Source organism: Pleuronectes platessa, chromosome 7 (genome assembly GCF_947347685.1).
Source record: "Pleuronectes platessa chromosome 7, fPlePla1.1, whole genome shotgun sequence".
Lineage (NCBI taxonomy): Eukaryota > Metazoa > Chordata > Actinopteri > Pleuronectiformes > Pleuronectidae > Pleuronectes > Pleuronectes platessa.
In genome coordinates, this window is record NC_070632.1 from 24,669,976 (window position 1) to 24,688,068 (window position 18,093).

At 41.4% G+C, this 18,093-nt stretch overlaps 1 protein-coding gene across 1 annotated transcript in view; it reads right to left on the reverse strand.

The window, feature by feature from the left end:
- Positions 1-18,093, reverse strand: part of grm8b (glutamate receptor, metabotropic 8b) — a 132,417-nt gene that overhangs the window by 21,696 nt on the left and 92,628 nt on the right. The window contains exon 7 of the mRNA XM_053427908.1: positions 12,002-12,202. Coding sequence (XP_053283883.1) covers positions 12,002-12,202 — 201 coding nt within the window. The remainder of the gene's footprint in view (positions 1-12,001; positions 12,203-18,093) is intronic.

Consider the following 18,093-nt stretch of genomic DNA (forward strand, 5'->3'; position numbering starts at 1 on the left):
AGTTTGTATCAAAAACACCCTTGGGCTCCCACCATAGCTCTCCACAACAGGCTGATGTCTAAACAATAATCCTAAGAGTTGGCAGAGGGCTAAGACTTGTTCACACAGTTAAATGGAAGAAAGACTTCAGTCACACCAAGACACAAAGACCTCAATCTCTGAACCATGGTCCCATTCTGCCTCTTCAAGTGGGCCAACAATAACAGAATCATCAGAAAACTTAAACATGTATCTGTTCCCCTAGTTGCTGTGACAACAACCTTGAGGGGTGATGTGGATCAGTACAGAGCTGAGTTGAAGTGAACACATTCAGGTTAAGATCAAGTTTTCAGTGTCATATGCAAGCAGATGATGTATCTGGTGTGTATTCACTTTCAGTATCATAATACACTACATTGAGTTTCGGTATCGTACTCAGGAAGTATATTTACAACCTTTTGAACCATATACCTAAAATTAGTTAAATATTTTCTATTGGTGTTAGGGGAGAAAGGGGTAATGTGAGACATTTTTTACATTTGCTCCCCTCTAGGCGAGCTAAAATTATATATCAGTAAAATGTACTCATTTCCCATTAATTCAGGAGGTTTTCTAGCAATGGAAATGAACAGAATGTCTTCAGGACAAAGGGCAGTGAAAATATGATTGTTTTTTAAAAAGTGGTCTTGCGTCTCACTTTACCCCAGCTAAGGGGTAAAGTGATCCACTTACTTTTTCCACTTTAAAACTAGCTTACCTGCACATTGTTTCTCTGTCCAATTGGCAGGGACAGGGATACTGTTTTTCTCTGCGTATTTAAATGCTTACTTTCCCTTTCTCTTTTTTCTTTATGAATCTTTTGAGGGTTGTCTTATCAATATTTCTATCCCTTCCAGCTTTTCTTAAGGACTTCTTTCCTTGCATGACCTCAGCGGCTACACTCTCCATCTCTGCCCCAGGTTGTCTTCCTGGTGTAAAGTTTCTTGGCATGATGGCTTTTCTACAATGTTTATGAAGTTAAAAATAAAACATATGTAATGTAATATAACAGTAGAATATGTTTAAGACTAAACTTAACTTGTGCTACATTTCTCACATTACCCCACAGCATTTGTCTCACTCTACCCCACAGCCGACATTTTAGAAAAAACATCTCTTAGCAATTCAGGCTAATCTTTAGCTAGCATCAATCACATGGTTTTATATATGTTGGAAGTTCATCAACATGTATGATATAAGTTTTTCTACCTGAATCAATTTGTTTTGACAGTTGATTAAGTTCAAAGCAGGACAATTTACTTTTACATGCAAAAAATACATTTTTGACAGAACAGCACCAGCACCAACTTCTCCTTCCTGGCAAGGGGGGAATGGGAGGTGCTTGAAAACATAATCAGTGCACGTGGCGTGCTCAAGTTTGATAGTCACAGATTAACATGTAACATGCAACAAATCAACACCACTGTTATTGTAATCAGAGCAGACTCGACTTTATGGGAGGCGGGGCAAGAACAAAAACGCAGCCATTCTGACAAAGGCTAAGGCAATGACCGATGATAAAATCAATCTTGCTGAAACCTCTGACGGATTCAACCGATCGACTGCTTGGTCAGAACGCAAGACCACACACTTGCAGTTGTAGAAAACAATTTCATAAAGGCAATTCCAGAGATTTGGATCTCACAGTAACGGGACAGCGATTGCCTAATCAGATTATCCTCTAGTGTGCAGCAGCCCTTATTTACTTAACGTCTCTCCTCATAGACTGACAGAGTTTAGTTCGATTTTGTCAAAACTTAAATGAAAACTCAGAGCTTCTGTTAATCCTGCTAAACTTGATGCTTTGTTTTAACATTCAGTCACTGGATCTCTGATTTTTAATCTTCAGCAACTGTATTCATCATGCAGTATTATTATCTTACAGCGGTGCTGTATTTCTCGCCACAGGGAAAATTTAACGCAGGAGGACAACAGGCCTGAACTTGAAGTGGATTAGTTTGGAGCGGCTGAGGCCGAGAGGGAGAGCAGCAGATTGGAGCTAAAGAGCAGAACAACAACACAAACAAAAAGAAAACTGATTTATAATGAAGTGAGTGGGCGCCGGTTTGATTCTATCCTGCCCTGATTTCCTTCCTCAACATGAATACAAGCATCACAAATCACATCAGCGTGGACATGAATCACCACAGTGCGCCTCAGGATGTGGAAACACCATCCTCTGCATCGCTCACTTCACTTCGATTCACTTCAGAGAATCGTTGCTGTTATGGACTCAGCATCTTCGCTTCACGTTATTTCCCAACGTGGGAATCATGATCACTCTGCAGTGAAACGCGCCGCAGCATTGTCATTAAACACAATGAGATGACCCACAAACAAACAATCTACTCTGCAAAACAAAAAGCAGATGTTACAGTGGAGTCCAGAGTGAAGAGCTGTTCAAATGGACCAAACTGCTACACACGATTTATTTATTGAGACTTAAATAACACATTTGATATAACTGCAGACCATTTACACAAGTACCCTTCATTTCATTCATTCATTTCATTTAGCCTGAAGACAGTTTCGTTAATTCCAGTTCAGTTTGAATGGGTTGCTTTCAACTCACAGAATGACAAAGTGTTGCAAATTAACCACAAAGATTTTTGAAGTTGAGCAGCACCATGTGGGAGGTCAAGGTATTTAGTCACAAAAATGTTGAAACTGGATGTTGTTGAGGAATTCACCATCCTCACACATTACTGTGTATGCCACTATCGAATATTACATTATATATTTACAGGAGAATAGTGCCTGTCTAATTCCACAGATTCCACAGATTCCACTGCTCTCTCTAAACAGTACCCAAGGTCAGGTTATAGATAAAGGACCAACCAAGAGTACATTGTAGTGTCTATTCTCACCAACTTCAGCTCTTCTACGTATTTCACCAGTAACAAGACGTACGGACACAGTTTGATTGAGAAATGCATACTTTAGGCTTAACTATACAATAGGATGCGAACACCTACATGTAACGCAGAGAGTGACAGCAATTCTAACCATTCATGGATGTGCTTGCTGTTAGAATGGGTAATGCTAGTAGAAGGGAGATATATACTGGGATGCTGTGGGAGACATCTTCAGACTTGAGGATGACAATTGCTCATGTTACTCTGTTAGCGTTTGTATATTGTTTCACCTTCTGGTCTCCTTGATGCATCAAGTCTGCTTTAAAATCTTCTGCATGAGACATCAGCTGCTGCCAGAATTCTCCTTTCATCAGCTTCCAGAAAACATCCAGAACAAAGGTTACGGTAAAATGTTAATGGCCAATGTATTCATTTTGTTTTTATCTGGTCAAATCCACCATCTTTCCCTGACACTAACCAACAGGCATGTATTGCTTGAATCTATAGAGAGGAGTCAATGCTGAACTTTTCACACCCACAATCCATCCTGAGCACCTCTCTACGACTCCAGTTCTGTCATAAATGCTTCTTTCACTCCGAAAACCTATATAATCTAGCCAGAGATTATGTTTCCATTATAAGATAATTGGAAAAGCAATTTAGTATAATAATATATTGTATTTATATATAATTTAAATTTGACCATACCTGTAACCCCAGGAGTTGGAACTGATACATAATGTGTACTGTATAATTATTGATTTTTCAATTCTATGTCCTTTCATAACTGAAGGTACAGGTCTGAAGCTGAAACCTACATTTTGCTGACTACACACACCATTGGGGTTGTATCAACCAGTGCAGTTTCAATCTACATACATTTATTTTTCCAGACTCATATCAGGTCACTCTGACCTTTTACGTTTGACCACTGAAATCTAATCAATTCCTCTTTGAGTCCAAGGGACAGCTGGAGAATATTACAGGAAATTCCAATTTCCAAAGGCATATTTGAGATATCATGTTCAAGAATCCCAAAACGTGTTTTTCAGGTAATCTGCTAGTCTAAGTGAACCTTTGGGCCCAATTGGCACAGCGGGCATAACACCTGATGCTTTAACATGGAAGCCTGCAACACAAACCTTTCAAGTACATTTACAGGAAATACACCCAAATGTGATAATAGGGGCCCTGTTCCATACATACTGAAATGATTCGTGTGGCTCTTTGGTCACAGCATTGGAAGCAGGCACGTAAGTAGAGAAATTACATAAATGACGAAAAATCATACCAGCAAAAACAGTGGAAGTCCGAACAAGTGGCTGATGTGAGTCAGATGTTGTCTGGGTTTTCGGCAAGGAAGGCTTCAGGTTCATAGTAAAGAGAGGCAGACGAGATTGAAAAGAGTGCCATTGCCCAATCTGTTCAAGTCTGACCCGAACTACATGAACAGCAACACTGCCAGAAAGACAATGCTCCACCAATTCATGAGCAGTAATATACAGCACTGACTGCATTAACAGTTAATACAGTAAACCGATCATAATAGCATGTTCTCTTTCACCCAGCCATGCACACATGCTCACATGCACACAGCAGCGCAGTTGGATAAAATGAGAATTCTAGATTTCTAAGAACCAAAATTATTAGGATTTTTCTTACATCAATGTTGAGTCAGTTTTGCCGACATTTGTCCTGTAGTTGGTCAGTTGGATGGACATGGATGTGTTGTTAAGCCACGTCTCTAATGGGACACAGATATTCTGCACCAGGTGTTAAGTGTGAAACTGCTGATCAAGGTCCGGCAGTGGTTAATCTTCAGAAACACTAGGAACCACATCAGCATCTATGACTTTTTTTCTTTATTCACACTGTCCTCTTTGTTTCCACTAAGCCCTTCTCCTCAGAGTTAAACCATGAATACCAAGTCAGGGTGTTCAGATGTTCCGACAATTTGTAGACTCTGCTTCCAGGTTGTTGATACTGTGCCTCCTCTTAGCTGCAGTTTGTCAGAAAGTCTGAGCAGGAGGAGACGTGATCCTCCATTAGTCGAACCTTCTGATCTGAATGGATCCGACAGCAGCGGGTTTCTCCGCTGCCCTGACAGAAGCGTGTGTCTCTGTAACACAGCACAGGGCGGTCTAAGAGTTTTATTGAACCAGTTTCCAGTATAGATGTTTACAGGGACCTTGGCCAGTTAGAGCTGCAGTCCGGCAGCTCAGCGATTCATCCGTGGGATCATGCCTCTAAACATAGACTACACATTCACACACGTTTCTCTGCATCCTCATTCTAAAGAGTGATTTTGTCACATTCCTTCCTTGTTGAGTTGGGAAGTTTTTCAGTCAATTTCAACTTCTGAGTTTTCATCATTTTTGATTTCATGCAGTTTCATGCACCATCAGTTTTGGTTCAAGTGACAGCTTTTATTCCATTCAAGCTCCAAAGAGCGGAGGAAAAGTTGACGAATGTGAATTTGCGAATACAATGTGTTTATTCGTGTTAGATTACAGTAAGTGAGGCAGGTTTGCAGAAGCTTTTGTAATAGATACCCTGAAATAAGTGTTCAGCTTTTCAGAAAGAGCTACAAAGACACCGTTCATAAGAAAACCAACCGGTTGTCATTCTTTAAGACATTCCATCATTAAACCACGGCGCTTTAAGACACAGTGAGTGTGACGTCCTGTCATTTTAGTTTGTTAAATTCAGTCTCATCAGTGTATTTTCTGTTTCCTGTATTATTTTGTAGTATCTGTCCCTTGTGTGTGGTTTCTATCTTCACTTCCTTTCGGTGATTGTCTTCCCAGTCCTCATGTGTTTCACCTGTGGTTAATTGCTCCTGCCTTTCCTCTGTGTCTCTATTTAAGCCTCTGTGTTCCCCAAGCCCTTTGTCGGTTCGTACTCGTTGTTGTCTACTCGTTTCCACACGTGTCAGATATGGTTTGTCTGTTTCTGCTGTCTCGACCAGCTTCTCCTGCTTCCTTGTTCTTCGTGCGCTTTGTCGCCAGAACTTACCTGCTAGTGTTTTGTTTTTGTCTTGTTTAAAGCCTTTTCTTATATTAAATACCTTTTTTTGTTTGTAACCTCTGCATCCTGGGTCCATCTCCTCCACCAAACGGTGACAGTGAGTATCATTGAACTGAACATGCGCTGCGGAGGAAATGATATTCATATATCCTCATTTACATATTTTATATTTATAGAATTACATTTTCACAAAATCGTGTTTCCTTGTCGCTGGACCTGAATTACTTTCCTCATCTTTAAACTGTTGCACCTGCACATTTCAACAATGTCGTTTCAATTCAGGGGCTTCTGTCATGGTTTGAGTGTCTTAGTTTATTTCAGTCTGATTGTCTTTGTGCCATGTGCCTTAGCTTTCCAGCGTTGTATCCTTGCTTTAGTCTTGTGATATTGATCCTGTCCTTAACCCATCCTGTTAAACCCAGATTCTCCTTAGTTGTGCGTTGGGATTCTGCTGTGCCTATACTTGAGCTTCGACATCTGCATCCTTCAGATGACATGATCTACCCGGTCAGACACACAAAAGCAGTGGATTAAAGTGATCGGTGTCACCAGCTCATACTTCCCTTGTTGCAGTTGGACACATGAAGTTTTTAATGCCCATTGTTTTTTTAACACTTACTGTACACCATTATCTGTTTAGTTGAGTTGTCAATACTCAAGCATCCGATGACTTATCACTTGCAGATGCCATTACCTCTTGGAAAAATGGTTTTTCACCAAAGTCCAAATTAATTCTGGGATAGGTTGGACTGGGAAGGAGCCGCCTGTTAGAGCCTTTGTATATCTATGATGAAAGGATTCATCTGTCTGATGCATTTGGAGGAGCCTTCAATATGGGACAGCCCAGTCGCACCGCTGTGCTGCAATTGGTCTTTAAATACAATCCCAGAAGAATGCAGCCAGAAAACTGAGACACAGCTTGTTGGTAAGAATGTTACACAGTAAGAAAACCATTGAGTGGTGTTTCTGAACACTTTCTTGAATGAATGGTTGCTAAAGGGTCCTCAGAAGACACCACTTGTCTTCATCCACTCTATAGATTCAGCAAAAGCTTGTGTAATGATGTGCGTGTGCATACTGGATATAATGAAAAGTTTAGAGGATTCAAAACATTTTAGTGTTTTGACGTCAGTCACTGCACTCATGGGACAGATTTGCTTCCATTTGATCAAATATATCAATCCACGCCACTGAGCCCTGGTTGTTTATGGTCTGGATCTTTGTCATACTCAGTGAAGCATGATCTCCACTAACAGCTGTTTAAATCATCACACAACTCTCCAGCTCTTTATATGTTATTAACATTCTGAGAGGATCTGTAAAGAATGATCCCTCCCTTAGTTTTACTGTGAGATCGTGTCTCTACGAAGCATTTCTTAGTAGAAACAGAGGCTGCGGAGGCAGGGAGAAATACTGTTTTCATCTTGAATGCCCCTCATGGAACCTACTTAAAAACTCCATGTATCCAGTGAAACTCTGGTGATGGTTGGGTCACTCGGCTCATGTGCTGGGGTCTGTGAGGTAAACAGAACACACAGATGGTTTCTGTGGAGCTCATGCACTGCCTCCCTTCTGATGTAACCCCCAATCTGTATATTCACGTGAAAGGGATAATTCACCGAAAAATGAAAATTCACTTCAATTATCTACTAACCACTATATGCCGATGGAGGGAATAGCGTCTGAGTCCACCAAAACACTTAAAGCGTTTCAGGGGTAAACAGTGCTTGAGCCCAGGCGACATCTTTTTGAGACATAAAAATCCACATGCCTCCATACTGCTCGTGCGGTGTCTTCCAAGTGCCCGCAAGCCCCAACATTCATATTCGTCTGGAAGCGTAGCCATTTACACCAAATTGTAAGTCTAAATGTCCTCTACCGGATGTGGTGATGCTTGTGGTCTAGCAGACTCGATGGTTTCCAAGGGGGTCAATGAACACACCTCACAGGAGGCTATCAGAGGACATTTAGGCCAAAAATATGGTGTAAACAAAACTAGTCATATCAGAAACCTCACATAGCAAATCTGCAGCAGTGTGTGGACAACAGATAAATGTGAGATGGAGCAGTTCAGTAATACAGCCTTCACACGCTGCACGTGGACCCAGTGTGGCCCAGGCGTTGGTCATTGACCCGTTTTTAAGTGACATTTTTCAGATATCACAATAATAAAGCGATGATTCAATCTGCTTAATAGCAGTCAGAACGACTAGTTGTTCACATGATCACAGATTTTATCATCTGAGACTCAGTAGACTGAGCAGTCAGTCTGTCCCACTCTAAAGTCTTTTGGCTATGATGGACAGTTTTGTGTTTACCAAATTAAACAAGAACAACAGACAGAGTTTAGCCTGTTCTGATGTTTTTAATGTGTGCAGGGAAAAACTGAAGAGGCTAGGATTTGCATTTTTTTTTATAGATAAAAAGTTTTTAAAAAATTGACAACTGTATGTTTATTAAATCCTACATTAGTTTGATAAAAAACAGTGTGCTCTAATTTATATCATTGATCACAAAGAAAGGGATGAGTCACTGACTGACTGTTAATATGCAGATCATAACTCGCTCAAGTTACTTTCTGCTTGATGGCTGAAAAGCTGCTGCTGTTAGTTAAGAGTGCCCTGGTGGCCGAGGGGTCAGGGCAACATTCACCGGCCACAGCATTGATGGTTCAACATAGTTCCAAACACATAATTCCTGCTTCTTACTTACTGGTTCACAGAGTACAATGACTAACTTCTCTCTGGATGTGTCCTATGTTTGGTATTACAAAGGTGCATATTTGAACTTCTGAACAGCAGGGGCTTGTCACATATTCATCATTTCAGATAGGTACATTACCCCCTCCCCATCCTTCCCTCCACAACTGGTCTTGCTCCAAAGGGTTTCTCCTCCTGCAGCTCCACAGGGTCAGCCATGTTGCATCCCCATAAAAAAAAAACAAGCTTTTATCGCCACTTAGTTAGCATGTGCTGTCCAAAGGAATCAGGGGGGAGTATCCCTGATGTCCTGCCCCCACCTCATTCTCCTGCCTCCCTCCCACGCTGCTCTGCTGATCGCGTTCAAACAGGGCATTACAACGAAGGCCTCATGCAGATGGCTTTAGCACAGCGAGCCCTAACATTAGCAAAAGTGTCTCGATTAGCCTCCCAACGCTCCTCTAAAAATAAGCACGCGAGCAAGGAGCACATGGCTGACTTAGCGATTAGCCCCCCGGCCACCACCGCCACACAGCACCGCTTTGTCGTCCTGGATTTGCTGCATTTCATACATGGAATTATGGGTAACCCCACTGCCCCGTGCTCAGTGAAGTGGAGCGTAAAATACAGAGGAGCAGCTCGAGTTTGATTTATGTCAACGTTTGATGTATGTGACGGTTCAACTGAGCATGCTGTTCACAGATTCAAACAGGAAAGCCCCAAATACAGCATGACATGAGTGTGTGTGTGTGTCTGCCTTCAAAAGCTCAATCAGGCACAAACCACACATGCGTTACACACTGCTGAGCCAGGATTGATGCACGTGTGCTCCTGCACAGAAGCTGTAACCCGTTACTGTTAGATTAAGGTTATACAGTAAGATAAAGGTTATAGAGTCAAAAAATCTGAGGGCACTTGGGCTCACTTTTGAACACTGAGTGCACCTGACAGCTGCCAGATACAAGACAAGATACAAGACCTTTCTTCTCAAGAGAGCAATGCACTCAGGGTAATATCCCTGATTAAATAAATTATCTTAATTATCTGGGGGGAAAAAATATGTGATTCACTGCACCTGCTCCTGTCTCCCTCACCGCGTGGATAGAACTTTCACAAAGTGCAGTGCCACTCTGTAATTATGTTGATATGTTGTAACTATAGTGAGAAACATCGTGGTTCCAGAAATAAAAATCCCTTCATATTGATATTTGGAAATTTGTTTCTCGCAACACATCCACGCATATCTAGCTGATGGTTGATAATAGTGGGATAGAGATGTTTTACTGTAAAATTCATGTAATATTTATGTGTTGAAGTGTTTCAGTTCATTAACTTTTGTGTCTCATTCGATGTTTTCATTTAATTGTTATTGTAATTTTATTAAATGTATAAAAAAAAAATCACAGATACAGAATGTTTCATTGCCAATGTGTCCCTAATTTTGACATTGGCTGCCACAAAAAACAGGAATATTCCTCGACCACTACAGAAAATTCTGCTCTTTGTCAAAATTATTTTTGATTTCGGAATGTGGTAGGATATCAAATCATCCTGGAGAAAACCCACATAGGTATGTATACATTTTTATATATATATATGATATGAATTACCTACTGACATATACAACAAACAGAATATTCTATAAGCTATGCTTTCTCAGTGACTGTTTGTTTGAAAGTGAAAAAAATACAAATAACCTATTTGTCAATTTTACAATCGTTTTTGCCTGCTGCCGTCTGGCTGACGGTACCGCAGCATCAGGGCCCGTACCACCAGGCTCAGAGACAGTTTCTTCCGCCAGGCCATAAGACTTTTAAACTCCTCTGAACTGCAAACCTGAACACCAAACCAGCACCGTGGCATATTTGCATATTTGCACTATTGCACAAATTGCAATATTGTTTTATTTTATTTCTCTCTTCATCTGTAAATATATATATTTATATATATTTAATTTTCTATTTTAAATTTCTATTGTATTTATTTGGGGCTGTAATTACTTGAGCTTTGCTAGAAGAGAGTCTGTGACTCAAGCATTTCATTGCCAGTGACTGCTTAATGTTATTGTTGTGCATTTAACAATAAAAAATCTTGAATCTAAAGTAATACCAGTCAAAAACAGTTTTGCAATGAGAAAACATTGTAACAAAAAAAGTCAGTTTAATTTTATGTGTGGGTCTATGGGGCTGTCGGGGTTATATTCTGTGATGTGTATTTAATAGGTTCCTGAGAAGCTCGTCAAACATGTTCACCTTGGGAAGTCACATTCAGCTTCAACCTCAGCAGGGGTGGAGAAGCTGAAGAATGTGTGTGGAATGGGCTTTTTTATTTTTTTATTTAAACTATAGAGAATATTTAGAGAATATAGAATATTTTCCTTTTCCATGAAAGAGAAGAGAAGAGAAGCCGGCCTTGGTGATAAAAGCCAGCGCTTAGAAGAGCGAGGGAAAGCTGTCTTCATTAAAGCTCCTGTGAAACCCACGTATGGCTGTGACCCAACCAGAGAGAGACTGTTTGTTTGAAAGCACGAGGGCATGACACAAACAGGGCAGAAGAAAACCAAAGAAATCATAATGGACTATATATTATTCTTATTTAACAAGGAAGTGCTTCTTCGGTCCTAACTTGCTCCTTTGTGATCTCCTATGCTGGCTGCATTTTAGCAATATCTGAGCACTACAGTGGTAAGGACTGACAACAATTATTTACACCAGTAAAACTTTAACATAATTTACAATACTAATTATTCATAGTTTTTTTCCAAAATAGCACCTATGTTATTTATCTTTCCTAAGAGAAAAATAAAGGACGGAGGAAGAGCAGCACATTAGACAAACTCTTCTCTTAACATCATGAATATGTCTGATCTTAAAATATTCAGGAAAAGTTATAAAAACTATTCTGGATCAGCCATATTTAAATTTAATGTTTTTTCTCAGACTCATGCCCCCTCTCTTCAAATCAGGTGCAAATCAGCTCTGTGTGTTTTACATAATCCTGCTGACAAATAAATAAACCAACCAACAAACAAACAGAACAGCAGAGCTTAATACTTTGTCAGAAATGTGAGACTGTCAACTCGTTTGTCCTCTGACAGAAAACAGGCCGAGGTTGCGACTGTGACGGTCGGGTTTGTTCAAACTCACAGGCAAACAAATGGCTCCATTTAGAATTGATAATGTTTTAGTTTTTTTTGCTAGCAAACTAATGTTCTCAGATTAAATACCACCTTGAAAATTTGCTGTAATTCTGGCGTCCTTAACTCATTTGAAATGAAAACACAAAGTAGAAGACCTGGGAGCAACATTGGCAAGCAAAGGAATTTAATATTAATGAGCTGAAAAACAAAACATAATTGATGGAGAGTGATGAAGTGAATGATGAGGCCACTGCTGCTCTTACCATTGAAGTTAACAGCGCAGATGTGAGCCAGCAGTTCTTTGCCATCGATGTTGGCCATACGCGGACACAGCCCGGGGGATCCGGCGCAGAGCTCGCGGTGCATGTGGTGCAGAGCGTGGGCCATGGCGTACACGGCGTCCATCACAAACTGCACCTTCCCCTCCTGCTCGTAGGTGGACTCACGGCCGACTTTCTCCAACCCTGGAACAGAGACAAAGCAGCGCCAGGTTAATAATGAATGAAATGATCAAACACATACAAGTCTGATGGAATGAGATTTAAAGTCCATCTGTCACTCAGACACCAAACTCTGTTGATTGATAGGCTCGAGAGCTTCAGGGAGCGTTTGTCGAGGGTACAAGGGTGACCCGTCCCGGTGGGAGAAGCTCACTCCCGAACATGCCATGAAACTTTCTCCTGCTGTCAGTGTCTCAGTGGAGCAGTGCAGCCTTGCTATTGGTGCAGTTGTGGGTTATGGCAGTGTGAAGGCTGCCTCCAGAATTAATAGTGCTGTCGTCATTTTCCTGGACAGCACAGAAAAGTAAATCAGCTGATTAAAAGTGGAGGTATGATGCAGGGAAAACTGACTCCGGTGTTATCTCGTGTTAAAGTGCAAAGAATCATTTCTAATGTGCTGCCATTTCTGAGGAATGAGTTGTTGGAGAGGGAGCTGTGACCCGACACTGATTGTTAGTGTCTCTGATTAAAATTATCCCCCTCTCCTGGTAATCTCTGCTCCTTGAACTAAATTTCATGTCTTTAAGAAAGCAGGTGTTTATGATTCAGAAAAAACAATGAACTGACTTCAGCTTTCTGTTTCCATTTTGATTACACTGTTCATTTGACCTCAGACACTTTAAAAAGTTTGGGATACCGGGCAGAGGGGGTTTCGGTCAATTCGTTCCCGGACACAGTGGGTGATGTCAGGCTGCTGCATCTGCAGAGGTGCCACCTGTCAGAGCTGACGGTCAGTTATAACAGAAGGACACATGAAACACACAGAATAACATAGAGACAGACACAGGGAGGTGATCACAGGGCAGACAGTGAGCACAGTGAGTGAGACGATGAACACATTGATAACGCTGACATTTGTCAGAGTCAGCAGGATGAGCTCGGTGCTCAGGCTGAGGTAAGGCAGCAGACAGGACAGACTGCGACCAGAGTGGCAGAGGCTGTTTGTTTTACATGAAGAATACAGGAAACTTGGGGAAGCCTTCTTTCAACGATCCAGAGATTTTCAGGTTATGAGAACTGTTGCTGAAGGTTCGAGCCCAAATAGTGAAGGATGATTAAGTGCATTTAGTTATTCTTTCATTTGTTTATTTTGACATGGTCACAGGGTTCTTTAAATATTAATGGTACTCCAGAAGGTGTAAAGACAGCTTTTCTTTTTAATCTTATTCAGACTCAGAAGCTAAACTTTCCTCCAGGAAACTCCTAGTACCTCTGATAATGAATCGGATTGGAAGAGGGAATGGAGTGGGGAGCCTTTTTATGAATGTTAATGCTCCAACTGTAGGTTTTATACAGACTTGTTTTTCTGGATGTTTTAAAAAAAGGCTCGTCATAATTGTAGCAGCGAAGAGAATCTGTTTCTGGGTGGTGACTTTCACTGCACTGAAAACCATGTGGTAGACAGGAACCATCAGGAACCTCACTCTGCTTCTAAGACCTGTCTCATTAAGGTCCTACAAACCTTTGACCTGTTTGATTCTTGTAGACATTTTTCTAAAAGTCAGCGGCTGTACACCTTGTACACCTGTAACCCTAACCCTAACCCTCCAAAGATAATCGGTTATCCCTGGCCAGACTTGGGCTTGACTTGACCTGTTCTATAAGTCAGGTAGATTTTTCTGATCATTGCCCGTACAGTGTTTGATTTTTAGATGTACAATTGAAAAGTTTTGTAAAAGTTCAAAACCACTCTTTTGTTGGATAAAGGTTTTAAAGAATATATGCAGGTGTTTTGGACATAACCACAGAAAGGCTAAATCTGAGAACATTTCCTAACAGCAGTGGTAGAATGTGGGTAAAGTTCAAATCACACAGCTTTGCCTTCAGTTCACTGTCAATGTCACAAAGGACATGGCCAGGTCCATGACAGCTCTGGAGAGAGAAGTGGTGGAGCTGCAGGGTTTAGCACACTCTGCAGGAGAACGAGAACACATTCCAGTTCTCAAAAGCAAAGAATTAGCTCTGCCTGACCTGCTGGGTGTTTATGCTCATGGTGCTCCGGTTCGATCTTGCTTTCAGAACATTGCGGAAATGCTCCCTGCAGTTTTTTCTTCATTGTGGAACGTAAAAAATGGCCGGAGGAGTCTGTTGGTTTTCATCAGGAGTTTACAAGACGGAGTTCAACGAGGAACCAGAGGTGGCGCTCTCTATGAAGGCCAATGCAGAGCTGGAGGCGCAGTAGGAAGGCTCCTGGGATAGATGGTCTCCCTGCAGATTTTCATAAGACTTTCTGGACTGTTATCAGCGAAGGTTTGTTGTATGTTATAAGGGAGATCTGCCTCTGAGCTGCAGGAGAGCTGTCCTCACCCTCCTTCCAAAAAGGAGACCTGGATATTAAGGACTGGCGCCCTGTGTCTTTACTCTGTACAGACTATAACATGAAAAGTGAAGGAGCAGGTCATTCATGTAGACCAAACTTATTCTGACATCATTACTTAGATGTGGGACATTTTGGACCTCTCTGGTTCAGCTGTGTGTTGAACACGAGTACTTGTGGCCGAGGCTGTAAGCTTTTGGGTTTAGCTCTGATCCCCTAGAGAAGATCAAGGTCTTGTACAATGACATTGAGAGTATACTTAAGATTAACTGTGGTTTAAGTGCTCCGTTTAAGGTTCAGAGGGGAGTCAGACAGGGCTGCCCTCTATGATATTCTCTCTCATTGCCTTCTCTGCACAAACGAAGGATTCACTCGTCTGGTTTCTCTTTTCGTGGCTGTATAAAAATGGTTTTAAATTGTCTGCGTGTGCTGATGCGGTAATTGTTCTTGTCAAAACTCAGCATGATATTAATGTTCTTAATGAAAATGTAATTAACTTTAGTAAACTCTCCTCTGCTTAAGTTAACTGGAGAAAAAGGGAACCCTTAGCAGTTGGTGACAGACGGATTTGGTGTGGAAGGCGGGAGGGATTACATATCTTAGAGTTCATCTTGGAGACAAGACCCTCTCTGAAGGTCGTTTTAAACAAAAATGTCTTTTAAAGACCGGATCCTTATTCATAACATTAAGTCCTCCATGCTGGGGCACCGGCTGGTATGCTCGGACCCTCCTGTAAACCTTCTGTCCAGAGTGCAGGCTGGGAATGCACTGGGTCCCTCAGAGACATTTACCTGCCGTTTACCTGCCCAAGGAGGAGGGGGAACATGGACTTGTCCACTTGGCGAGCAGGGGGGCTGCTTTCATTCTTTAGTTTATTCAAACTTCTGACTTGACCTGCAGATCTGGTCGGCAATGTAGCTAGTGCCATACTCGAGTGGTATGGTGGGCTGGGTCCCACTTTCTATGAAGGACTGTTAAAAGTTTGGAGGATGTTCCAAAAAGAAAGACCAAAGAAATGTGACTCTCAGTTCTGTCTTCTTAAAGAGTCAGTGGCTACGGGACCCGTCTCCATAGTGAAGCAGGGCCGTCCCTGCTTCAGGACTGTGCGACGCCAAAATGGTGGGACTGGGCCGTGTGGTTGAAGTGTGTGGTCCTCACCTGGATGATGCGGCTGGTCTGACCTCAGGTTCGAGGACCGGGTCATTCAGGGTGATCAGCCTCAAGAATGAACTGTTACTGACTGCTGCTCATTGTAATGGAATGATTCAGCCTGTTGTTGCGGATTCTTTTCCTGATGTAAAGATTGCTCCTGTCTTCAAATGTGATGTTGGTGTCTTGAAAGTGAATAATGTTGCTGATTACACTCTGAGCACTATGGTAGGTAAGACAATGCAATATTTATTGGTAAAAGTGTTAAATCAGAAGAAGCTAAAAGATTGTTGCTCAGAGGCCTGAGTGGAAAGCACTGTACAAACCACCGTTGAGGGCTGGAGATTTGATTCAGATGTTTGTCTTGTTTGGTTCGTTTTTTTCTCATCAAATGTTCATTCTGGGTTACAGGTACAACAGGAAACGAAAAATGAAATGTCAAGTTTTCAATTTTCGGTTAGGTCAAGTGAACATTTTTTACTTTTGTTGGTATGATAAAAGCAAGACTGAAATCCAATTTCAGTGTTTAAGGACATTTGGTGCCTCAAATGAAATTTGTGTTCTGTGGAGAACGATGCGTTGGTTTTCGGTCATATTCTGAAAACCAACGGAGTTTTTTTTTTTTATTGAATTTTCTTTAGAGCAAATAAGTGGTTTGAAAATCAAATCTCTCCTTCTCCGTCTCAGCTGACGTGCCTGACCCGCTACACTTTAAACGTCAATTGGTTTGAAATGCCGCAATATCAACACTGATCACCACATCATGATCAATACCCTTCTGTTTCTTTTTATTGGTTTTCCTATGTGTGTTGTATTTATTGTTTTTATGTTTTTATGTTTCTATGCACCAATAACCAGAGCAAATTCCTTGTAGGTGTAAACCTACTTGGCAATAAATACTTTCTGATTCAATGAGTCACATTTTTCTTCATAGCTGCGCATTAATTCATAATTCACCTTGTCTCTCGCACTGACGCCCCCCCCCCAATTGATTACCAACCCCAGTTTTAATCACTGTTGTCAAGATACATTTTAAAGTGTTTTTCTTCATGAATGCATTGAGCTTTCATACAGTGTGCTTCTAGAGATTCAGTCGCTGGGGAATCGACCGCTGGTGCAAATTATCCACAGAGTAATTAACGGCAAAATGATATAAAACATGAAACATGAGGGTGAAGCAGAAACAACAGCAGAGTGTTTACAAACTCCCTCTGCCTCTGTGTGTTTACCTTTCTATTTCAACCCAAAGCTCGTGGAGTATGTCCTTGCCAACAGGACAAACAGGATGTTACCCATCATCAGAAAAACACATCTGACTCCATCTCATTAGTTGTGGTTGAATAACAGAGGGGGAAATGCATCATCAACTTTTATTTGAAAACTCTTAAGTCCTTCCAAAAATGACTGTTATTAGAGTCGTGGTGCTCTGCGATCACAGAACGGAGAAAGAGCGGACGAGGAAACCAACTGCTGGAGTGGACCCTCCATCAACACACAAGACTTCTCTGGATTAATAGGAGCTTAGTAATGAAATCCAATTTCATTTCAATAGTAGGCGGGCGACGGGGGATCTGTCCGGGGGGAGTCATTTGCTCCGGCAGTAAAGACTGATCACTCATCGTTGGTAATGAATGAGACTAGAACAGCGAGTGGAGAGCAGAGGATGTCAAATAGCAGAGGCAGGGAGGAGACGTACGGCCATGCTGCAGAGGATCGCTGCTCACTGCACATGATAAGACGCACTTAAATATTTAAAGAATAGTACATGTTTTAAATCCTGTAAATTCAATGGTGCCCAAATTAAGCGTTTTAAAATTACAGGAAACATAGTGTTATCAGATTTTGCAGAAACTATTTTAGATGCTGGATAACAGGGGTTAAAAACGAAGAAAATAATAGGTCTTTCACCATTTACGTAAGCAATTATAATCAACAATATCACCTGAGTTCACATGTTTCCCTCTGTTTCATGGGGCTTTGTATTGGCTCCAAATAGCCACTGTACACTACCTGCTTGTCAGCACACACTCAGAGACCAGCTGGTGAACATGGCGTGGCAATTAGCTGCGGGAAGGGAATATTGGATTTAGAGGGTTCAAACCTCCACCAAGGCCCAACAGTCTCCTTCACTGAATTACTTGTAAAGAAAGATACAAAAAAATATCCCTTGATCCGTCCCGATCCACATATGCACCAAAATTGTCCTTCTCCCATCCCTTATCCTTCCTATTTCATTGAAATCCATCCAGTGGTTTTTGCATAATCCTGTTCAAAATCCAACAATCCAACAAACAGAGGGACAGTGGTGAAATCACAAACTCCTTGGTGGAGGTAATGAATAACAGGTCCATCTTTCCAGCTCTATCACTTTGTCCTGAGGGTGGTGCTG